Source organism: Oryzias melastigma, linkage group LG17 (assembly GCF_002922805.2).
Source record: "Oryzias melastigma strain HK-1 linkage group LG17, ASM292280v2, whole genome shotgun sequence".
Lineage (NCBI taxonomy): Eukaryota > Metazoa > Chordata > Actinopteri > Beloniformes > Adrianichthyidae > Oryzias > Oryzias melastigma.
Window position 1 is genome coordinate 32,489,977 of NC_050528.1, and position 25,239 is coordinate 32,515,215.

At 40.2% G+C, this 25,239-nt stretch overlaps 1 protein-coding gene across 10 annotated transcripts in view; it reads left to right on the plus strand.

The window, feature by feature from the left end:
* LOC112151185 (partitioning defective 3 homolog) overlaps nt 1-25,239 on the plus strand; it is a 327,527-nt gene that overhangs the window by 155,728 nt on the left and 146,560 nt on the right. For 4 of the 10 annotated variants that reach the window (XM_024279918.2, XM_024279942.2, XM_036216449.1 and 1 more), the window contains exons 7-12: nt 4,528-4,611; nt 9,933-10,058; nt 12,489-12,880; nt 18,747-18,886; nt 20,182-20,310; nt 23,346-23,381. In XM_024279918.2, coding sequence (XP_024135686.1) covers nt 4,528-4,611; nt 9,933-10,058; nt 12,489-12,880; nt 18,747-18,886; nt 20,182-20,310; nt 23,346-23,381 — 907 coding nt within the window. The remainder of the gene's footprint in view (nt 1-4,527; nt 4,612-9,932; nt 10,059-12,488; nt 12,881-18,746; nt 18,887-20,181; nt 20,311-23,345; nt 23,382-25,239) is intronic. The other 6 variants (XM_024279928.2, XM_024279934.2, XM_024279969.2 and 3 more) reach the window with 4 other exon arrangements.

Here is a 25,239-nt window from a genome sequence, read left to right on the forward strand (position 1 = left end):
TCCTAGGCATGTTTACATTAAAAGTGGGGTCATCTGGACCCCATAAGAGAGCACAAGGGTTAATCCAGAACCCTAACTCAATATCATAGACTGTAAAAATAATGGACAGAGCAAGCAATGAGGTTCCCCATTGGAAATGCATTACTTCCTCTCCTCGCAAAAGTAGGCCGCCGCTTTCACCGTCAATTCCTGAAACGGATACCGCCATTTGCAAACAATCTCCAGCGATTGGTCTGAGTCATAGCTGAGTCATGGAATCTACAGGAAGTTCTGTCGCCAATCAGGAGTGAGTTTATTGCAACCGTCCGCCTCTTTCCACACCTCGACCACGAGACCGCGGATGTAAACAGCTTCAATAGCGGCGGCTCGGGAGAATGGCTTTTTAGGTTTGGTTTTGATCACGTGGTCAGAAGTCCTCCGGCTCTTTTCTAAATGACGTTGTTCCTGGTTAAGGTTAGGATTACGGTTATGGTTAGGGTTAGAAAAGCAAATTGTTTGTTTGTGGGGCTGTCTGTGATGCTCACGCCTCCACCAGGGGACGTGTCAAACGTGGAAAACACGTTTTAACACGTTTAGGACCGCGCGTATTATATGCACACAAAAACCGGTTTTGGGGTATATTATACACGGTATTTCTCAAATCGTGGCATTTGTACGCATTTTACCGAGACTGGGCTGATTGTAGGAGTCATTGTTGAAGCCTTTGAGGGAGAACCATTCCAACATTTGATTCTGTCAGCGGTCCTTTGGGATTTACTTACATTTATTCCTTTTAGTCGAGATAAAAGGAGCATGTGGGTGACGCCGCTGACCCTTCACATGCGCGGCCACAGTCTGATCAGATGCACGTGAGAAGGGCGTTCAGCGGTATTTAAAATAAATAACCATCCTAACAAGTGAACAGCTGGATCTTTTATCTGTTTGAAAATACGACAACATCCATTGAAGTTTGTCTCGCGCTCCTCAGACGGCTGCGTCTAATTCAGGCTGAAGCTGGAAAAGTGCAGCGAAGATGAAACTTTGGTTGGTGATTTTATGCACATATATGCAACTTATAATTTATAAGCTACAATCAAAACAGTGAAATAAAGAAAAACGAATGTTAAACAAACCAAAAAGTCCAAAGCACATAACCTCAGAGTGAAATCTATTTCTACAGAGTAAATCCTCATCTAAAAATGTCGACAGCATGCTCCTCTTGTTGTTTTAAACTGCTGCATCGGTACATTCCATTGAGGAAAACAACAGTAGGACAATGATTGGTACATTGTTGAATTGTAAAGTAGGTGTTAAAAGGTCTTCACGGACTCATTGATGAAGTCTGCTCCCATTGGCCTCCTGTCATCTGTCACTCAAACGCCCCAGACGGTCGACGTCAGACCCACAAACGCTTATTGAGCCAACTGATTGGTCAATTTATAACTCTAATAACTTGTGATAATGGAAAGGATTAGAAAAAAGAAGTTAATCAGAAAGCAGCAGAAGAAGAATTATTATTCTGACATATAAAATGACTGAGAAATAACTGTCTGTTTCTCAATGTAAGTCAATGGGACTTTGGCCTTTTTGCAACCCAGTGGTACTTCCTATATGAACACGGAAGGAGGGGGGCTTGCTCTGTCCAGTTATTTTATATACATTCTATGCTCAATATCAACATTTGATGCCCTCATTTCTGAGATGGCTATCGCATTAAACTGTCCTAGAAAAGTCATTGTAAAAGCCTTGGTCCTTGTTTTCTACCCTGTGGTTCATCGTCATTCCACTAGGGGCAGTAGAAGGGCTTTTTCTACTCATTTAAAAATGTCTGCCTCCGTGAAACCCATAGACCGTTTATATGAACTGGACAAAGTGAGGTGAGATGTCACCCAGAGAAAATGCCTTTCTTCCAGCTCTCACAAAATCAGGCCCAATCCGTCCCAGAGGCTTCCTGATAGATGCGCCGCCATTTGAATCCTCTCGACAGCTATTAGTCCAAGTCGTTCTGAGGCATTTGATTGGTCACTTTAGAACTTGAATAACTGGAGATGAAGAAAAAATATGTGTTCAAAAAATAGGATTAGAAAGAAGATGTTAAGAAGAGTATTTCAGAGCAAGAACTATTATTCTGACAAATGAAATGACGGAGAAATAACTGTCTTTGTCAGTGGAAGTCTATGGGACTTTGAGCTTCTTGGAAGCAGTGGGTACTTCCTGTTTGGAACACAAGGGGGAAATGGTTGAGCTGTCCATTGATTATACAGTCTATGGTGACGTCTCAAAAACGCTTTAGGCTGAAAAAAGTTTTTCTACGTTTCTAAACTTTATAATGATAATAACTCATCTATTATTATTCAGTTTTTTTATTACTTTCTGGATTGAAAGAATGTAAAATTAATTGTTAAATGATTCTATAAAAAACAGTTGGTGTTTTGTTTGTTTGTTTTTCTTTTTTTATGAACTATCACGTCAGGGACACACACACACACACACACATATACACACATATACATATATATATATATATATATATATATAAACTCATGTCAATATTTTTTCATCTTAAGCTAACATTGTTGCAAGCAAAAAACTGAAGTATTATAAACTATCAATATCTCAATAAAATAAAAGATGTTGCATTGTTTGTGGACATCCTCAAGGGGTTCAAAAACATCTTGATAAAAAAAAAAAAAAGAAAAAAGTGAATTTCTGCTATTTATTTGATGTAGTGGGTTTTTTAGGGTTAAAGAAATATTGCTCGTCTGGAGATATTACCATACCAAATAACTTCTGGTGGAAAAGGAAAAAACCTCATCATCCCACCAGTGATGTCCAACAGTACCTACCTTAAGGTGTTTCTTTTTTTCCTGTCATTTTCTAATATTTCATTTAGATTTCTGGAACTTCCTTCTTTTCCCAAAATGTTTCCCTTTTTTATATTACTTTATTTGCAATTGTGTTTTGTTTTTCTGGAATTTTTGCCTTGATTTTATTACATTGTCAAAATGTAATGATTTTTATTATCTTTTGCTGTCTTGATTGCTGTTTTGTTCCATAATGTGGTTTTACATTGAGTAATTTGTATGTTTTTGCACTTTAGGGCCACCGTACTAATCTCTTTTGTATCCAGCTCCTTCAGATCTTAACATCAATTCATGAATGCAACAGCTTCTGTCTCAATTCAAATTTAAACAAACATTTGATATCTTCTTCTACACATTCAGCACCAGCAGAAGAAACACATTTCCTTGTGTCTTTCTTCTCATAACAATCACTTTCCAGCCTCATCCAGGAGCTTCTTTGTTTCAGTCCAGGTTTGTTTTAGAAAATCTCATTTTAAAGCCGCCTCTGATTTACATAATGATCTTTTATGGGAGCAAAAGCGATCCAGCTCTCACCATCAGAGCTCTCCCACGCACCAACCGGCCCAGCTCCCTTTATTAAAGCCTCCTTTTTGTCTTGTTATTTTGCTCTGTTGCATGCTTCCAGCTTAATATGCAGGTATGGTATTATTGTTGCTGTGATTTCATGGAGGCTCCTTCTGCCTCTTGGTTGTTGACAAAGGGCCTTATTTTTCCCCGAGTTAATCAAAGTCACTGAGAGTGGATTGGATTGGATTTGGCGTCTCGTGAAGTGTGCCAGTGTGAACAAAAAAGGGAGTGACTGTTTTTTCCGCTTTCAAAGGGGTCAAAGCATGGCATCAACGTTTTCTATCCTCCCAGACAAGCTTTCAAACAAAATTGAAGCTCAGGATGTTCTGTGCTGAGCGCAGTTCTCCTCCATTGTTTCCAGCTGCTTCAAATCCATCTATGAAAAAAAAAAAAAAAAATTTGTCAACTTCCGATTTCCAAACTCCTTACATGCTGCTTTGTGGCGGATGGGATCGACACATTTCGGCATGTCACTCATGTCAGAGAAATGATAATTGAGATGCACAGCCAGATCTGCAGGTATGCAGCGGGGGCCGGCTGATGATTTGATCCGACATCCTGTCAGGAAGTTTTCTCTACTTCTCCTTCAGCAGAGGAAGAGAATTCTTCCTGTGAGAAGGTAATATTGTTCCCCCTGATAAATCAAGCTTTGTTTGTGTGCACGTCCCCTAAATTAGTGGTTTGTTCATGAAGCCGCAGCAGAAACTCTGGGATGTGCGTTAGGATCTTGTGGTCTTCCTTGATTTGATGGAAAGTGCCCAAACCACTGCTGCAAAAACACAAATCCACACAGCTTTAGGGACATTTAAAATGGGAAAAAGTGTCTTTACAGTTTGAAAACAACCTTTTATTTAATTTTTGCATGTTTTTAGTTGTTTTTTATGTTCTTAAAGTCTTGATGTTTAATGCCTTTATTTTTGTTCATTATTTGTTCTTTATAATTTATATTGTTTCACATATTTCTTTTAATTTTCTTGAAAAGTTGAGTTTTCCTCTGTTTTGTTTTTCCCTTCACTCCCCTCATTTCCTGTTTTTGTTCTGCCCACTTGGCCCCCCCCCCCACCCTTTCTTTTCTCCGTTCACCCCTCCATCCCGGTCTCATCCACCCGTCTCCCAGAGACATTGTCAAAGTGGTGGAGGTTTCTAACGACGGCGGGCCCCTGGGAATCCATGTGGTGCCGTTCAGCGGCAGGGACCGCAGGTAAAACATGGCCACTCCCACTGAGGGGGGCGGGTCACTCGGAACACTGTATTTTCTTTGTCTTAAAAAAAACTAAAAACAGCTTTAGTTTATAACTACCAGTAAACACAAAAAGAAAAAGTATTGGTTTAATGTAACTCATATCAATCCTAGTTTGTTGTCAACAACCAATCAGATCAATCCTAGTTTGTTGTCAACAACCAATCAGATCAATCCTAGTTTTAAGTCTTGGCTCTGACACTACATTTAACGGGGGGTGTCCCAACTGTGTTAGGTGAAAGCATAAAACAAGGGGGAGGAGCTACACTCCCCTCAGATAATCGTATGAGACAATTGGCCTGTTTTATCCTCGTTAGGAATAATCAGGACGTTGCAGGTTATGTTTCTGAACACCTAAAATACGAGATAGTGTGAGACTATCCAGTTCACTGGATTTTAATGTAACTGGATACATGCTTACTCCTTTAATGTTTACAGATGTAAAAACCTATGAAAAAAGCTACACAATTCTGATGATGGAAACTTCAATCAGTTATAAAACATAAACCTACTGTGTTGTTCATGTTTTTTTTTCACAGTTTGCCCAGTTGCTCGACGTGTTTTTTTTAATTACCTAGGCTCATTGTTTTGGTATTTTCCCCCTAACAACCACCAGAGGGTGCTGTAGGCGTGTCAGTATTTGCTACTGACAGCAAAGAAGAAGACGTAGCGTCTGCCTCAATGGAGTTATTCTGATGAGACAGACGATGATGACATCAATGGATTTAGTGATTTAAATCTTTAAGACAGAACCTCCAGTGTTTATATTCTTTAGTTTACTGTATGTTTTTCATTGTTAACCCAGCACGAGCCGCTGTTCTCCTTTAAAATCTGCTGAAATCATTGTGTTAATGGTTGAAAAGCAACAGTGTGTTAATGATTTTATGTTTAAGCATCACTGGCGATGCCTCGGGTATTAAAGGGTTAAAGTGATATAGAATTTGGATGACTTGTTAGCATATTCTTTATTGTTTTCCGAATAATTGTTAACACATTGCGGTAATATATTAGACACTTATTCAGCATCTTCTATGTTTCTTGAAGCTAAATACAGTTACAGTAATGAAGAGTGCTTACACAGTAATCCCCCATTATGAGCAAGGGTTAGGAACCGCAGTAATCCCCGAATACGGAGGAACCCCTCTGATCTCACCCTCGCGGCCAAAGAATGTCGGCTACCGATCCATACTTATGAAAAACTCTTCTGATCTCAGGGAGCGGAGATGCACCTCAGCAGTGCAGCATCTCCTTTTGACACAAACATTTCATACAAGTGTCTTGAGTTGTCAGAGTGAAGAACCAGAAGAGTCATGTGAATCCGCAAACAAACGGAGGAACACTGGATTCAGTCAGTTTTGTTAGCCATTCTTTTTGCCACAAAATTACTTTTATTCCAGTGTGATTTTTTTTTTTTTTCCTTTTCTTCTTTATTGTGCTTTTTTTGGCATCTGCGACCTATACTCTTACTTAATGCATTTTGGCCTATATTCCCCAATTTGGTGAACATTTAGGCAAACTATTTTTCGCAGAGATTTCTGGGAAATGTACAGGGCTCTAGATTGTGAAAAATAAAGATTTGAACACCCAACAAAAAATGGTGACCACCTTATATATTAGTGCACTAAATAGTTAGTAGTGAAGGAATTCCCTCACAGTCATGGACTTCTTTTCTCTTAGTAGTCTAAGACATTTACAAAATTTGAACTTTAAACAGAAGCATTTCACTTTGAGGATTCTTGTATGAATTTCAGGGAATGGAGATGGATAAAAGATCAGGCATGAAAAGATTTTTCTAGTTTTTTTCTTAATTCGTCTGTTTGTTTTATATTTTATATCAACCATTTAGATTTAGATTTCTAATTAAAAACTGTTTGTTGTTTTCCTTACTATCTTTTATTTAATTTATGAATCAGATTCTGATTAATTAGTGTGCAGAAAAGAACATTGAATGGGTGTGAAGTTTTCAGGTTTTGCAGGTGTAGAGGTCAAAAGTCACACCTTCAGAAACACAAGGACATTTTGACCATCACGACAAAGAACTTGATTATTGTAGGTTTCGTTTTTTTTTGGAAAAAAGTAAATTAAACCGGACTGAAAATGAGTGAGTTTGTTACTGTTGAAGCTTTGATCCTTTAATCCCAAATATTAGAAATCCATCTAATAAAACCTACCTGTTCAGAAATCACATAAGAAGCAGTAAGACTTGAGAGTTTTGGATGCGAAGCAGCATTTTCCTGTTTTCAGAAATGTGAAGCAGATTGCCGGTTCACAGTGATTACTCCGGCTTGTTTGGGTTTGAAGGTGGCCGTGTTTCTGTGCTGCTGTCACATCAGTGTCGTGTTACCGCTCAGAGAATGCAGCGAGCGGGACGTGTAACACACACGGATCAATTCAAAGCACTCAGAGCGCGCATGCAACTCAACCCCACCCACCTCGCGTCTGGCTGAGATTCAAGGATCCAAATCTGGAGGTGAAATCCAGAGGAAAATGTTCATGTGAACCCTTCACTGCAGAAACACGCCTTATAGAAGTGAATCAAATATTCTTACCCTATTTTTCAGAATTAGAGAAAAAAATCTGCAGATAGATTAACAATATTTCTAAATTCCTCAAACTAGAATTTTTTACAACTAAAAAAAATTCTTGAGAAGATTATTTTTCTTGCAGGACAAAAAAAGTCAATTATTCTTGAAACAAGTTCATTTTACTGTCTTAAAGTGGTTTTATCATTTAATGCTTAAGCACTTCATAGTAAACTACGACCATATATATGGTCATATACTACCTTTCGTCACTAAAGAACATTTTTTTAATGAAATTTTAGTTATTTTCGTAGCTCCTTTTCCGAAAGTAAGACAACTCAATCTCTGAAGCTCCGCCTTTCACCCCTCGTGGGTGTCGCCCATTTCACGACGTCATCTGAACTTTTTCTACGATGGATGTACATATCGTGCATTAAAATGAAAGCGTTTTCACCATCACTGCTAACTCAGCAGAGAAAGTGTGTGTTTGTGTTAGCCTGGGGGTGAAGCTGCCAGAGCAAACTCTTCCTGGAAGGGGCTGTTCCCCAGTTTGTGACGTCACAATGTGAGGACCCTCTCGTTTTTGTGGGTTGGGAGGGGCTGGTGCTCAGAAAACAGGGCTTTAGAGGAATACTCAGAAATATGTGAATGAACCAAAATACCACTTTGTGGTTGTTTATGGTAAGGAATGAACATTATAATAAACCAAAAAGCTTAAAAAAAGTTGATTTTGTTCACTACTCACTATTTAGTGCATTCACCATTTAGTAGTGCTGTCCGAATCTACAATTCCAAAATATAGTGCACTTTAAAAAAAAAAGTCTCTGCGAAAATCCGTGTGCATCGATGGTCACTAGATTGGTGAATATTGACCACAATGCCTTACGTTTCAACTATTTTTGGTAATATATATATATATTTTTAATAAAACATTAACGTTTTCACCATCAGAGAACAGTGGATTCATAAATAGTCTTCAGAAAATGGTTATATTTATTTGGTTTTCACTTTGTGTTCACTGTGCGTCATATTTACTTAAAAAAAAAAAAGTATTGGGCACGGTGTCTGAATTTCTTTTAAAAATCCAGAACAGATAGAGAGGGAATTTGGACATACTCTTAGGTTTTGCAGTGTTTATGGTACAACATTGTCCTCAAAGTCCAAAGACACCATCATAAACTCCAAACTCTAAAAAGAATATGACGGTTTTCTTTCGTAGAACCCAACTTCATCAACTTAAAAGCATATTTATAATGCACTTTCCCTTTATTGGGAAACGTCAGGATCTTTCATCACAGAAATGGCTCCTTAAATGTAAATCACGTTTCTTTTCCTCACTCGCATTCAATCAGCAGAAATGTGTCAAAACTTTTTCTCGTCTGGAACTTTATATCCTCTGCTGGAGTCATATTCCTGTTCAGATAGATTTACACACGAGCAGCAACCGTTAGGACAGCAGGGGTGTCCACACTTTTTACAGAGGTAAATATTCATGAGGCCCAACCAATCAGCCTGCATTCTTTTAATTCTGCAAATGAACCATTTAAAGACCCACTCCAATGTTTTTATCTCATTTTCTCATAATAGAGGACATAAATGAAAGATTTAAAAAACTGCGTTTCTGAATATTTCTCTATTCAAATCGTGATGAATCAGGAGCAGATGAGCTGGTATCTGGTTTCAAACTGTATGAATGCATAGCTCCAATATTGCTCACCATGTTTGTTGACTGCTAATGTTAGCTTGAGGTTGTGTACAGCTGTAAGCTAATGAGAGAGTGTAAACAAAGGGATGATGGGATATCAGCAGAGGCTTACTTTTGCAATCACAGTCCCGCCCATAAGTCAGAGGTGAATTTCGAATGAACTCTTGCCGCTCTGCAGAAACTATGTCCTAGAAAACAATAGTTTTTTTTAAATTTTCCCTAAAAATTAAATGACCGCTTGGAACAATTTTACAATAGAACAAAAGATGCTTGGAGTGAGACTTTAATGGCCGCAATGTTCAACTTTGAATTTCTTCATGTGGAATAGTAAAGTCGACACTTTTAAAAATTGAACTAGAAAGGGCCACAGTTATAAAATAGCAATCAAAAAAATGTAAATATAGTTTTTAGAAAGTGCTGGGGGATTTATTTTATTGACTTCTATGAAAGGACTCTGGGAGAAATTTGGCCCACGTGCCAGACTTCGGCCATGCCAGCATAGTGAGTAGCTGTAAAACTATTTCCATTCTGAGATTATATAATTCCCGTCAGGTGGAGATCCTCTACAGCTGTGAGGAGCCAGATTCACCAGATTAGAGCCCAGGCAGCTCAAACTCAGTGTGGCACCCCCTAAACTCCACTGATTGTCCTTTTTTCCCTGCTCTGTGTTTAGTCAGAACAGAGACGGGGTCTGTGAAGCATCAACCCTCTGCGTGGCGTTTTTTTGAACTTGTTGATTTGTTGTGAATAGACGCCTCCCCCGCGCGGTCTCCAAAGCCCCCCGATGGGTTGTGACCCCTCTCTTCCTCTCAAAAGCCTCATCGGCAGAGTGATGAAGCAGATGACAGGGCCGCGTACAGTTCTCTGTGGAGCGGGGTGATGAAGCACAGGCGGCAATTAGACATAGCTGTCCTCATTTCTGAATAGCCGTGCCACTATGGAAACGAGAAAAAAGAAAAAAGAAAAAAAGAAGTCACCGTTTGGTGGAACAAATGCAAGAGAGAGTTAGGAACTGTTGGGTTGTACCTTCTTGACATGAAACTCTGAACTTTCAGGACTCTTGGCTTGTTGGTCAAGCGTCTGGAGAAGGGAGGGAAGGCCGAGCAGCAGGGCCTGTTCCAAGAGAACGACTGCATCGTCCGTATCAATAATGGAGACCTGCGAAACATCCGATTCGAACAGTAAGAGCTCGCGAGAGCTTCCTGTGCGATTCTGCTTCTCAAATGTCCTCCTTCCACTCCTAACCTATCCCCTAACGCTGGTCTTCCTAACCCCTCTGCATCTGTGCTGAGATAACCTCGAGCTTCCCTGCCGTCTCCTCCACTCCCTCTCCCGGTGTTTAAGTAGCCGTTTCACTGGACTCCTGTTCCAGCAGCTTCTCCCTCCTAACAATCGCAGCCTCTGCTGTTCCGCTGCTGTCTGTGTCCCTCGCTTTCATTCCACGTCTAATCCGCCCACACAGCTTCCAGACTGTCAGCTGCACGCCGGCCTTGATGCTGTTTAGTGCAGAAATGAGTTGAAGCTGCATGCAGTAGAAGATCCTGTGTTGAGATGATTTAGAGCGCCACCCTCATGGTTGTTTCCAGCGACAATAATGATGCATTATTAAGTTTACCTGGGAGTGCAGGTCTGTAACACCAGTTTTTACAGACAAATACAAAAAAAAGCAACTAGAACTAAAAGTTTCTGTCTGAGCTGATCTGGGTAAGCCACTTAGTGAATGTGGGATCTAATCTGGGTTTGAATTTATTACACTGATCCAACAGGCTTCAATTGCTGGTAGAAAATGAGAAAATCACATTTTGGTTTGAGCCAAAGCAAAAGCATCAATCAGAAAGCCAACAAGGCTGTGTGGAAACATCAGAGGAGCTCATTTTTTTTGTTTGGTCATTACAGTAAAGTGAAAGCATCTGCAGTGACGCTTCGTTGAGTACGTTGTCATGCAAACCGATGTTCTGATCTGAGAAAAGCGGATTTGTTGAATAGTAAAAGAACCAGAAAACCCGTCTTGTTTGATCGTCTTATCCTGAATGCAGTACGTCCTTTATCTGTATATCTATAGCGCTTTTCTGCCTTGATAAGGCTCCAAAGAGCTCTACAGTGACTATTCCAATCATCCACACACATTTTCACAGAAATACAAGGCGCCGACCTGTAACAGAACCAACATCAGGTAGGTTCTGTTGCAGGTCTGGTTATACTCAAATAAGATTAACTAGATATATAGCATCACCTGCAATAATGCAAGTGTGAATGCTGTAAGCTGAATGTGGCCGCTAGAGTTAGCTGACAATGCTGAAGCTGAAAGCTTGCTAAAATACTGGCTAAATGCAATACTAGCCAAAAAACTGGAAACATGTCTAAATTAGCCAAAAACAGCGAGCATGATGCTCAAATTTAGCTTAACTCCAAATTAGCCAAAAATCTGGAAACATGTCTAAATCAGCCAAAAACAGTTACCGTATTACTAAATTGATAGCTTAACTCCGAATTAGGGGAAAAAGAAACATGTAAATCACCCAAACAGCTAGCATTATGCATAAATGTTGGCAAAACTCCAAATTAGCCAAAAGACTGGAAAATGTCTAAATTAGCCAGAAACAGCTTGCGTAATGCTAAAATGTTAGCTTAACTCCAAATTAGCCAAAAAAAAAATTAAAACATGTCTAAATTAGCAAAAAAAAACAAACAAACAAAAAAAAACAGCTAGCATGTTGTTAAAATAAAAGATAAATGCCAAAATAACCTTAAAACCCTGTGGTCGCCGAGCATTTAAAAGTCTGTGGACACACCATACACTTTTCAAATGCAGCATATACTTTCAGCTATTGCTGAAAAGTTTTTGAAAGATTTGAGCAATTTCTTATTTCTGTCCTATGGGGCATTTTTGGCTCCATTTAAAAAAAGGAAGTTTATAAACACTAAAAGTACAAGCAGAAATCTCTTGATCTGCTGATAGCAAGTTTTTATGTGTCCAAAGGAGCAGGAGAGTCACTGAGAATCACAGCAGCGTCAACGTTTTGACTCCCTCCATACACGCGGTGACATCAGAGCAACAGTTGTTCTTATCAGACGGTATTTTTACAGGGGGGTGTACGACATCCTGTCTGGTTTGGGACGGAGCCTGAAATTGCAAAGACGCCGTGACCAGAACGTCCTCCTCCGGGAGTTCTGGGAAAACGGGCCAGAGAACATTTAGGGAAGGGGGGGCATTCTAGGGGCCCCTCCATTTTCTCCCAAACTGTGGCTCAGCTGTCGTAGGGAGGTGTGAAGAAAAGGCACTTTTCTGAACAGGTGCTGTTAACAAGGCTGTGCTTTTAGAGAGCGCCGACACTCAACACAAGTTTCCACTCACACCTTTTGTGCGCTGGCTCACTTTGAAAGAGGATTTCAGGCGAAAGAGGTCTCCTTCATCTGCAGCAGAATAAGGGGATTATGTGATGGAGCTCCTTTCACATTCTCCATGAGTATTAATTAACAAGCTCAGGTGGGCGAAGACGGACGGGTAGTAGGCGGAGGTCGCTCGCAAAGACAATTATGAACATGCAGGATGTGATTAATCGGATGTAAGGCTGTAATCAGTCCAGTAATTGGTTTTTCTTTCTATCCAGAGCCCAGAATATGTTCCGTCAAGCCATGCGCTCCCCCGTCATCATGTTCCACGTGGTGCCGTCCTCCATGAAGGTCCACTACGAGCAGATCTCCCACGCCGAGAGGAACCCTTCCTTCTCCTCTGGCCGCTACAGCCCCAACTTCGCGGCGGGGGGCGCAGGCCCCAACGCCGACCAGCACAGGATGTCCCGCCACGGCTCCCAGTCTCACCCCCACCCTCACCTCCACCCAGACCCCACCGACAGCTACCCGCCCCCGACGCACCCCGCTGTCAGTGCGGCCAAGCCTCCCACGGGGCAGACGCACTCGCCGCAGAAGGGGCTGAACTCCACCCTGACGTCAGGATACACAAAGAAAGTGGGGAGAAGACTCAACATCCAGCTGAAGAAAGGTTAGAAGTCCCACTCCCATCATCTTCTGATCGAATTTTCCCTAGTTGTCTTTTAATTATGATTAAATCAAATTAAAAATAAAAAAGTGTTGTTTTCTAGGACATAGTTTCTGCAGTAGTTCATTAGAAATTCACCCATAAATTGTGGGCGGGTGTGTTGGCGTGGAGCAACCTCGCCCCACTTCCCATCACCCATTTGTTTGCATGCTCTCCCACTAGCTTACAGCCCCTCACACTCCCAGCTGAGTGTAACCCTTCAAGTTAAAGTTGTAATTCAGAGGTGGGAACACTACAGCCTGGGGGCCAAATGCAGCCCAACTAACTATTCAATCTAGCCCCCCACAGTGGAGAAAAATGATGATGATAACCCTTATTAATGTTATATTTTATGGTAACTCCCCATAGATGGCGTACTACAAACATTTGACCTTTATTTAGGTGCTGGAAGTTTTTCTACATTCATGTGAGGATGGAAGATTTGTTATGTTGGTGTTTTTCCGATCATTCCAACAAAATATGAATACAGCATTTCCCCAAGTTTGCATTTTTCCCTGAAGGACATCGACACATCAGTGCAACTGGCTCTAAAATGAGAATGAAAGCCACAGTTTTGATGTTCTGTTCTAAAATATATACATTTATTTTCAATCAAAATTAAAGTTTTTTTCCAGATTTTTTGTAATTTATTCCTCTAATGAGATCGATTACCAAAAACACTCTACCTAACACTCGTAGAACTCTTTGTGGCCCATGAGTCAAAGTTTGCCCACCTCTGGTGTAATTGAAACGGTCCATGCTCTTATTTGGGCGGGGCCAAAACCCCATAAGCTTTAGGGGCCGTCTCTGCTGTCTGCTTCTGGCTCCCGGCTTACTGCTCTGAACATGGACGGTGGTTCACAACAATCAAACCACAGCTACCAGGAAGGAATCCACAAGAATGAACCGTTCATCGACCTACTCTTCTGTCACTTTTTTGGTTTCAATTTGGATGTCTTTAAAAAGAACTGTCTGTGAGCGACCCACCTCAGAATATCCATATCCAACCCCCTACGTGGGGTTGGATATGACATTTTCAAACCCCATGTAAATTAATTATTTTTTATGTATGTTTTTTTTTACAAAATCCTCTGGTCTTGGTTTTCATTCTCACATGCTCCTAGAGTAAGGCTGGGTATCGCCGATAATTTCCAAAATCAAATCAAATCACCAGAGTTCGGATCGATTTGATTACAATTTTTTTCCCAGAAACTTTCGATCTATTCAATTTAATTAGATTAAATTCAATTTTGAGTTTACACAGTTTACACATTTATACACATTTGTTTACAAATAAATTAATAATAAATGTATATATATATATATATATATATATATATATGTTTTGAAGATATTCATATGAATCTGATACAGTTCAAATGCTGTAAAATTTTGTCAGTGATATTATCTGGAAATTGTTATTTTATAAGGTGTTACATGAATTCTGAATCAGAGAAACTCCAACAATTGTTCTGCCTTTCCAGGAGGGCGTGTCAGTTTGGCCACTAGGTGGCGATCGTGCTATAGCATAACACGTTGTTCCAGAAGAAGAAGAAATTATGAGCAAAAAACTCTTTTAGACCACAGATGGTTACTTTAAAAAATATTTCCTTAAAAGAGTTTGGAAAATTCATGTCTGTGAGTTTATAAAGATGTTCATTTATTCAGCAATGTATGTGTAGGTCGACCGAGTGTTAGCATCAAGCTAGCAAACTTTAGCATTATGCGTTAGATGATCTCTATTTCTATGGATCGATTATTGATCTTTTAAGCTTAAATTGATTCAGATCAATTTTATCAACCCATCCTAGAGGCGGATGTTTAACCAGCAGTCAGAGCGCCAAGCTTTCCTCAATACGCGTAACATCTTGTTCACACCATTCGGCACCCTTGTTGACCTATAGTGTAGTTCACACCAGACACAGTCTTTAACGTTTTGTAACTTTTCAACCGTTAACACAATCATTCCAGTAGATTCTAAAGAAGAAAAGCTGCTTTTCTTCTTTAGAATCTACTGGAATGATTGTGTTAACGGTTGAAATGTACAGTAAATCAAGAACATAAACATTCTGGTGTTAAAGGGTTAAACAAGGGTTTTTGTTCACGTTCTCCTGATTCACAACATTTTGAATAAAGAAATAGTCAGAAATGCAGTTTTTATTTTCACTACATAAGTCCTCCATCCTGAGAAAAACGCCACTAGAACATGTTAAAAACTCAATTTTTTCATTGAAGTTTTTCTTTACACTAAAGACATTTTATTTATTCTTTTTAAAAACAGTATGTTTCACGATCCTTAACCGGCAAACACCCGCTAACATGCAGCAGGATCTGGACAGAAATGTAGCCGATTCTGACTGACAGTTGGCGGAAGCGGTGTGAACCTCTGCCAGCAGGATTCCAGGTGTTGCTGCCAGGTCTGAGGGCCAGGGAGCTTGTTGCTAAGCAGCCGCTGGTCCCGCGTGCTGTCAAATGCCACAGGATAGAGTCTGCACCATATGTCGGTGGAAGTGCTTGCTTCCCTCTGTCCTTTCCCCGAGTGTGAGTGGATTCAGCCTCACAACGCCCAGCTGCTCCTGGCGTCCTGACTCACCGCCGCTCCGCTCGCCGTGGTGTGAACACTCGTTTCACCTTCCGATTGTCGGCGTCGGAGCAAACACTTGCAGGGATTAATAGCAATCCCGGAGAAGCAGCGGCGTCTCCTCAGGCTTTGCTGTGCGACTTAAACCCACGGCTTTAAGAGCAGATTAAACTTGTTTCTACTCTCGAATCTGATGCTGGTTTGGCAAATCCCGGCGACTTTTGAAACCAATCAGAGAATTTTCCTGGGCGCAGGAAATTGCCTAGGTGAGTCTTAATCAGGCTAATGGGAGCTTTAAAGATCCTCCTCCTTGTTTAAAGGCAGGAACTGTGCACACATTTACTGGCGAGCGTAATAACGCACCTCCACCGCCTGTGGGAAGTTGATTGCCTCATCAATGTGGGGGATTAGGTGGAGGGCGTGAAACCGAAAATGCCGAGTTCTTTTTTATGCATCGGTACAGTCAAACAGGGAAGGATTAAGGCCAGTTCAGATACAGAAAGGGAGGGCTTTTAAAAAAGAACTTTTCTGTCAACTTTACACACGTTTGAAAACATTTCTAATTTGCCCCAAACTCTCATAATTGCATTTTGTGCAGCAACAGCCTGAAATTCCGTTCAGGCCTTTCGTTACATTTCCAGCAGCCTGCAGGTGATGTGAAACCCACTGCAAGTGTTGCACCGTCTAAAGTCAAAATGACGCTCTCCTGCTCACACATTATTTTCATTATTCACTATTTTCACACAAAAAAAAAAAGGATTTTTGTGGAAATGGCCAAACCAATCTTAGAAGTAGTTAAGCAAAAGGCCTGAAGGGGCTCTGTATCATTTTTTTATTTTTGTCATGTCCGTCTACCTATTTTATTTGATCTATTTAAGATTTTTTTTTTGGTTCTTTTTCTACTTTTTGTGTAATGGTTACTTTGTTTATCTGTTTATGAATTTACTGTTGTGTTTTGCTGTTCTCATCTGTTTCTGCATCTACTGTCTGTTATCTTTTCTTTGTCTTTTTGCTGAGGAACCATCAACCTGTTCATAGGGACTAAAGATAAACGTTATCCTAAAAGGCTATAATCTTATATATTAGCTTTTTAAACGTTATATAAACATATGCTGTCCCTGTCTTAAACGAACAAACCTTATTATTCTCTACAGTGTTGTGTTTGGGTACCTTCAGCATCATCTGTCCGTGCGTCTTATGTTACCTTTTCAAATACTTCACTCTTACCGCTCTCTAGAAAATGGTACGTTCCATTTTCCTGACGTTCCTTAAGGTGGGCGTAGGAGCTTCAACTCTATTGCCTTGTTTTCCACTGAGTGGTCCAGACGGGATTGGACCGGGCCGGACTGGACTTTAGAGCGTTTCAATCGCTAAATGAACCCCTTAAGCAGGAATGACTGGATTCATTTCTGGTCCCCCGTTGGTCGTTATTCCATAGAAAAATGGAATGGACCCGTGAGGGCGGAGTTTCTGTCATCACACGATGTAACCCATTGATTGGTGGAAAGGTTTTACGACAACAGCAAGTGTCCGACCAGCCCATTTCCCTCAAGATCCAAAGCCAAAGTTTGGGCTCCGTATAAAAAGAAGGCCTTTCTGCATACGGCCGTCTACATTCATCACCATGCCAATGATTTTCAAAGAAACTGAAATCTTGAAGATTCTTCTGATGCCTCCCCATAGCGTGGTCGTATTTGTGACCATCAGGCTTTAGGAAAACATTTTTGAAAATGTCAAAACAAAAGCAAAAAACCTTCAGACCAGTCTCCTTGCACAATGATCAGCTTTGTTCAATCTTAAACTATGTTAAAGCGCTTTATAGATAAAGTTGATGATATGTCAAACTAGAACGTTGAAAATGTGTCTAAAGGATGCTTTCTGACAAAGTTTTATTTAGCTCCTACATTTTACACAGACAGTTTGCAACAAAAAACATTAAATATTGAAATTACTCAGTTCACCAACATCTACAAAGAAATCAAGAAGTCGACTGTCGTGAAAGCAGAATTCACACTGACAAAACACTAAATATTTTAATTTTCACAATCAAGGATGAGAGAGGAAAGAGGACAGACCCTGTTAACTCCAGCCCCACACCCAAAACTAACTGAATAATACATTGTTAAGAAGAAAAGGGTTTTTAGGTAAGGCAAACAAAGATTGATCAAAGTGCTTTACATGAAGCATTAACAGAAACATTCAAAGTAAATACTAAAGGAGAGTAGTATAAAGGGGCCTGCTTTGTGCGTGCACGTGAACCGGAAGTGCGTCATCAAGAACCTGACCTGGCCCCTTAATGACACACTTCTGGTTCATGCACGTGCACACGCCCCGCCTACTTGATGACACACTTCCAATTGACGCCCCCTGACATCTTATTGGTCATTAGGTATTAGTTCCACCCACTTTCTGGCGCCTACATGATGATGTCATGGGCTCCGCCCATACCCCACCCCCATATGACGCACTGCCGGTGCACAAGCTCGTGCGTGCACGCTCAAAACAGGACCCCCTCACTACTAAGGACCGATCACTGAAATACAAATTGAAGGAAAGTTCAAAAGAAGTGATTGTAAAGAAAACTGTGTGAATGTAAACTTCTGGAAAATGAAATGCAGGGTGCACAAGAAGTAAAATATATTGTTTGTTTATTTTAATGCACTTTCATTTATTTCCTTTAAAATCTATGTTTTTTCATTGTTTACTTGTTTTCTTTTACATATTTTGATTTTTTACACATCTATGTCCCTGTGCTATTTGTAGAATCCTCTTTAACCCCTGGATGTTTTCAGTGAGGTTCCACAACCATAAGATTGAAGCTTTGCTGCCGTCTTTCCTGGGGATGTACGATCCTTTGTCTTGTTTTTCACTCGTTATTAAATAAATATTCCATATTAATAAAATGTAAGTGGCGTTATGTAAAAGATGCTCTGTGAGGAAATGAAAGATGAAAATTATTTATACCTTTTTTTAAATATCCAAATAAACATAAAAATGGATGTTTTTAAACTTTGATTTAAAAAGAAAAGGGTGATGTTTTCTTGTCTCATCAAACATTCCTCGCCATGAGCTTCATGTCTGCCCTCTTATTGACCGATATTATTGCCCTCACTTACATCAGAACCGTGGGAACAGTTCCAGCTAAATATGAATGGATTCTCAGTGGCTTATTGCGGTTTAGAGCGGCTGTCTTTGCCTCCAGACCAAACCAAATCCCACTCTTAAGCTCCGTTCTGTGTCTCCTCACAGGCCCCGAGGGACTGGGCTTCAGCATCACGTCAAGAGATGTTCCCATCGGGGGCTCGGCGCCCATCTACGTGAAGAACATTCTGCCTCGGGGAGCCGCCATCCAAGATGGCCGCTTAAAGGCAGGAGACAGACTGCTGGAGGTGAGAAAAGCCAGCCGGCTGTGGTTTCTCACACATCAGTCCAGGGGGAGCAGGATGTTAGCTTCACATGTGGTGTAAACCTATGATTTAGGATGAACAACACACCGGGCCTGCCAAAAACATGCCTACCATCTGTTCTGCTTCAAATCAAACCAATTCATTCCAGGTAACTGTTCGGATGTGATGAAGGAACGCCTTCAGAAGTCAAAAACCTTTGGATGTGTCATCATTCAAGTCCTGCTGAATAGTTACATAAAAGGATTCTTCTTAAAACCTTTTTTACATTTGAAAAATTTGATCTAGTGCTTAAAGTAAAAGTTCAAAGAATAACTAATTTCATCTTAAAAATTAATAGTAAAAAATGTTTTATTCACTAAATGTTTCCATTGTATTCTCTTTATTTATGTTTTCCTGTAAAACATTGTCTCTACAAAAAAATCCATATTTTTCACGGTATAAAAACACCATTTAAATAAAAAACAATTTTTGTGCAGCTTGATTTTGGTAGGTTTAATTGAAAATACACATCCTGTTTGAAATAGTTTTAAAAATCTAAGAACTTTATGTTGAGACTTTTAAAATTAAAACACACTTCCTGATTGAAGCATCTTTAAAACACCAAATACTTTATTTTAATGAAGCATTTGTTGTTGGACGCAGCTTTGAAAAGCACATTACTTGATTTTGATAGCTCCAAAAAATACTTCCTGTTTGAAACCTCTTTGAAAACAAAGTACTTTATTTTGGTAGTTTAATTCAGAGAAGCACTTCCTGTTTGAAGCAGTTTTAAAAAACAAAGTACTTTATCTTGGTAGTTTTTTTAAACACTTCCTTTTTAAGCCGCATTAAAAAACTAGAGTACATTATCTTGATAACCTTAATAAAAAAAAAAAATCACTTCCTGTTTGAAGCATCTTTGAAAAACAAAGTCCTGTATTTTGATAGTTTTGCCCTCCTGGTTAAATGTAATTTTTCAATCACTTTAGTTAATTACTTTTTAAATTAACCTAATAAAATAATTTATACACTGCAAAAACGGAATCATAAAGTAAAATAACCCTTGCCTCGAGAGCAATTATCTAATTTTCTGTCTTAAAAGAAAAAGTATCTTATCAAAAAATTGTTTCGATAGCAAAACAATATTAAAAAAAATTCTTGTAGCATGAATATTTTTTCTAAACTTCAGCTTTTTTGCAGTGTCATAAAAGGGGAACTTCGCACATGCAGGGGGCGTGGCCTTCTGACTGACTTGCTAAACTCCCCGCCCCGCTTACGGTGGTTTCATGTCGTGTCAGGTGAACGGAGTGGATCTGAACGGGCGGACTCAGGAAGAGGTGGTGGCTCTGCTCAGGGCCACACCCATGGGCGGGGCTGTGGGACTGCTGGTTCTACGCCAGGAGGATGCCTTCCTGCCCCGAGAAGTGGTACGTTTGTCCCCGCCTCGCCGTTCCTCCATCGTAACTCACTCAGCATCCTGACGCGTTCACTCAAACACTTGTGTGTCTGCTGCGCATCACGAGTGCTGTTAATCCCCGCTGTGAGCATGCAGATTGATAGTCTGACTCTGTCCGTAGCTCGCTCTGTGTTGTCAGAAGAAATCTGTGGAGCTCAGTCTCTATCTTCACTCCTTCTTCATCTTCCTCCCATCCTCCCTCTGTGAGGTAACGTTTCCAGCCGTCTCAGCGGCTCTGTTTTCCCTCCGAGCTGCCTGGATGGATTGATGGATGTGGGCTGAACAGACAGATGCAGGGCAGGTAGCAGAGAGGGAAAAGAAACACTCCTGAATTCCAATCAGGCACCTCCACCTCCTCCCCACGTTGCATCATTCACACAGGGACACAAATTGGATGGTGCTGCTGTCACAAAGTCTGGGCAGATGCCACTCAACACATCCCCGCGAGTGGATGTTGATTCATTTTGCTATCTGCTTCCTGTCCTCAGGGTCACGGTTTTGCACGTCTTTTGGGATTCAAATGCAAGATTAAGAAGCTCATAATAGCTGCGATGCCACAAACACATTTTTTCCTTTCCTTTACATGAGAGAAGAGTGAACGGTGGAGGCTGTTGGCACGCTTTAAATCACCGCAGTGTTTACTCCACAGCACCACTCAATGATTCTCTGCTATCTTCAAGATCCACTGGCTGGGCTCAGGTTTATTGAGCACTAACGTGATTTATGGCAGCCAGCAGCACTAAACCCCGCCCCCTCCTGTCATAAAAACACCTCCTCTCCGTCCAGTCGTGAGCACAAACAGATATTTGGCAGTAAACAGTCCGTCAATAGCTAAATTCGGGAGAATCTGAAGGTTTTTGCCATCAAGGATGAGCATCTCGGTCTGGACTAGTTGTTCAGTGATGAGACTCAAAACACAAAAACAGAAGAAATCTTGACTTTACACAAAGTTATTCAAGCAAAATATGTTTGATACCATAAAAAGATAAACCCGCCAACAAAGAGACCATATGTTTGATATTAAATTATACAAAACATGTCCATTTTAATGCATTGCAGCTGACGCAGGCTAATCGAAGTAAAAAGGCAGCAGCTGTTAGATTACTGCTACAGAAACACAACACGGTATTATTTTGTTATTGGTGTTAAGTAATTCTACCATTTATAAAAGTTTCCAAGTTGTAAAAAAATGGTCATTAAATTGTCATTATCTGTTAAATGCATAAGCTGATATTTAAACTTTCTTTTTTTTAAATAACACCTTTGACATAAAAATGTGTCGTGAAACTTCACTAATAGATTTTGGTCAGAAAGTAACAGAAGGTTTAGTTCTTTCAGGATGCGTTTATATTCTACAAATTCTGTCAACATATTCATATATTATTGCAAGATGCAGGATAGAATAAAATAATTAAAGATTTTAAATTTTGAAGACAGAAGCAGAAAACAGCCTGCCCTACCTCTTTTTTTATTTTTTTCTCGTGATAAAGAGATAAATTCTCAGTGCGAGAAAGGGAGAGAGGGACACTACAGTATATTTCATTATCACAAGAAAGAAATAATAAAAAAAATGTAGGGCAGGACATTTGAAGCTGTTGAAGGAAGAGCAGTTTTATTCTAGTTATTTTAAACAGTTTTCTTTCTTTTAATGGAACCAATGTGATTTATTTAGTGTTGTTATTTTAAAGTGAATTAAGCTTTTGGACGGAGCCCCTAAAGGGACATTAACATAAAAAAAATGAAGAAAAAAAAAAAAAAGTTAAAATAAAATCTGCCCAGCGAACATTTCACTGTGGGCCCCATTTGGTTTTTCTTTGGGCTAAATTGGTGGGCCCCAGGTGGGTTTGTCTGCAGGCTCCATCGTGGCCCTCCTGCGTTTGCCCACACTGGCTTGAGTGGGGACTCAGTGGTCTGTCCGCTGGGCAGTGGAGCTCGCTAACTCACTACGCTTTCCACCGGGCGACTGGTTGGCGTAGGGACCCACCTGGGGCCCACCAATTTAGCCCAAAGGTGAACCATACGGGACCCTCATTGAAATGTTTGCTGGGTGGTTACTAACTGGTGCTCACAAGATAGCACCACTGAGTAACAAAACAAAACATTAATACTTCAATTAAAAAAAAAATTACTTCAACTTTAAGAATTTGTTTTCATTTACTATCTGGTGCGCACCAGCTAGCAACAGAAAAAATTCTTCTTGCTGCTGAGAGTTCTCTGTTTACATGCTGTCCCATTACCTTACAGCCCCAACCTATCAATAGCAGTGGAGCAGAAATGCCAAGGAATGTCAGAGCTGTAGATGTGGAAAACAAAGACGTACAGTACATGGATGTATTTGTCTGCAAGCGGAAGCATCACAATGGAGTAACTGTTGTATTTTTTACATCACAAAAAGCTCTTTTAAAACTAGTTTCTTCATCTGTTCCAGGTTCATTTGAATAAAGAATCTTCAGAAATACCATTTTAAACTGAGTTCTTTAAATCTGTCCTCCATCATCAGAAAAATGCTACAAGAACATGTGAAAAATACCAAAAACATCATTTTTGATGAAACATCTATGTAACTGTATGCCTGTTCCGCATTCAAAACGTTTGCGATTGATCAAACTTGATCAGTCAGACTCTGATTTGGTATTGTGACCTATGGATGGCGTCCCCTTAATCTACGGAAACCTAATATTTGTGGTTTGTGCTTAGCTGGAATTAAACGACAAGTCTTTCATACATCGGGCTAAAGCTGGAAAACATAAAGCCTCTTCCGACTGTAGGTGGCGACATCCGCTGGTAAACAGTAGAAAAAGAAAAGAAGAGGAGTCTCCTCTCTGCTTGTGAACACCGTAGGCGTCACATGACCAGCATTGCATGAGAATCTAGAGTCCTGCATGTCCATTTGTTCATCCCATTGCTTCACGTCATCAAGTTCCCATCCTGAGTGACATCATTGTAGAGTTTTATTTGACTGTTTCTGACAGCTGTTGGTTCTTTTGTTCCCCCTTTATCCTCTAGAGTGCTGAGCCCCAGATGCAATGCTCCAATGATTTGGTAAGACTCCACCCCAACACTAGCCTGCAACTAAAACCTCCTCCAGAAAGCAGTGCTCCCCTAATTACCCTCCTTCAGTGGATTATTTACTTTTTATTTTTCTGCTAATCCAGCTGGAATAACAAAAAAGTGGTGGTTCATCCAAGCTCAACGTGCATGTCGTTAGTGCTTCCCTTTTAACAAATCCCATCTTCCTGGTTGATCGGTGTGGAAGGATCACCACTCTCTGTAGAGCTACTTATGTCACGGAACCACCTGGAATTCTGCTTTCCTCACAGAAAACGCCGTCAGTCCTCCCTTCACTCTCATGTGTGGCGAATTACAAATAGTTCATTTGGGACAATTCTGAGGAGCACTCGGTGTCCATCATGTCGCCTGTGTCATCGGGAGTGGTTTAGGATCTCAGACATGATCTGAGTGTTCTTTACCACACATTACCCTGAAAGCTTCTCCGCTCAAGCGCCTGTTAAAAGCTTGTCTTCTTTTATTACTGTTATTAAAAAGCTATTAGGAACTCCATAACTTTTACCTTTAAATATCAAACCTGAGTTGTAATTTAACATCTGCAGATCTCCCCCCGTCACATCTGGCGTTACCTTGCTGTTACATCTGGCTGAGTGCGAGTAATTGGTTACGTTCTGGGTGGCACATTAGCCGTGTAATTGGCCGGTTAATTTGACTGGCAGTTGTGTCTGCCAGCTGTGCGAATGATTGTCGTCTTACAGAGACGCTATGGCGGGATGGTGATGGGTATTGCAAAGGCAGCTGCCACATTTCAGTCGCATGTTTGGACAAGATGACATATTTGTGTCTGCATGAGCATCTCAAGAAGTACAGTAAAGCTGCTGTTTCCTCAGCTCACACATGATTAACACATTCGCAACATGTTTTTCTTTCCCTAATCTGACAGAAATCTTCAGTTAGCACTTTTTCTGTAACATATATATATATGTTTATGTGTGTATATGTATATATGTATATGTACACACACAGCGTTCTCCTGTTTATTCTCATTTATTTATTCACGGTTTTACATATTCGCAGAGTATTTTTCAGTCACTTGACTTTTCCAGTTCGTCACAAAAACTTGAACAACTCAAGATGATTATTGCATCCGAAGGAGGCGCTGTGCTGCTGAGGTGTATCTCCGCTCAGCGGAGCCCCCTCCAGGCCGCGGAGGGGTGGGGGAGCACGGATGGCGCCCTGTCCTCTCTCCCTGCCCCTGCATGGAAAAATGGCATCAGCTGACAAAGAAGCTGCCTAAAAAAATCCTGATATGCTGAAGAAGATAATCGTTGAGGATAATTATCATCCGGAGCAGGTGTTTATTATTTGAAGAAGGAGGAAACGTGTGCTTCTTATTTTAAGGCACAGAGTGACACTCCTTATCCGTGTCAAAAGTATGCTGTCGCTGCTTTTGTTCTGAATAATAAAAAAAAAGCCTTTATGTTGAGCAATACTCTAATGTTCTTTAATAAATGTTTTACAGAGCATGATCAGAAGGGTTTTTGATGAGTATGGGCTGGTAACCGACATCCTTCGGCCAGGATTTGGCATTTTCACAGAATCCTCCGTTCCTTAACCCCCGTGAATAAGGGGGGAATATATATATGTATATCAGAGCTGTCATGAAATTATTTTTTGTGTGATTACTTAATTGTGACCTCTAATTAATCAATCCAATTAATAGATTTTAATCACAAATATTTGAAACCTAATAATTCATTTAAAAAGCCTTATTTTGATGTATTTTCATTTAAATTCTTGGTGCAAAAAAGATCAAATTACAACTAAAAAACTGGCTTTATGATGTTTTCCTAATACACCAGTCTTCCAATCTTTACTTTTACACCAACAA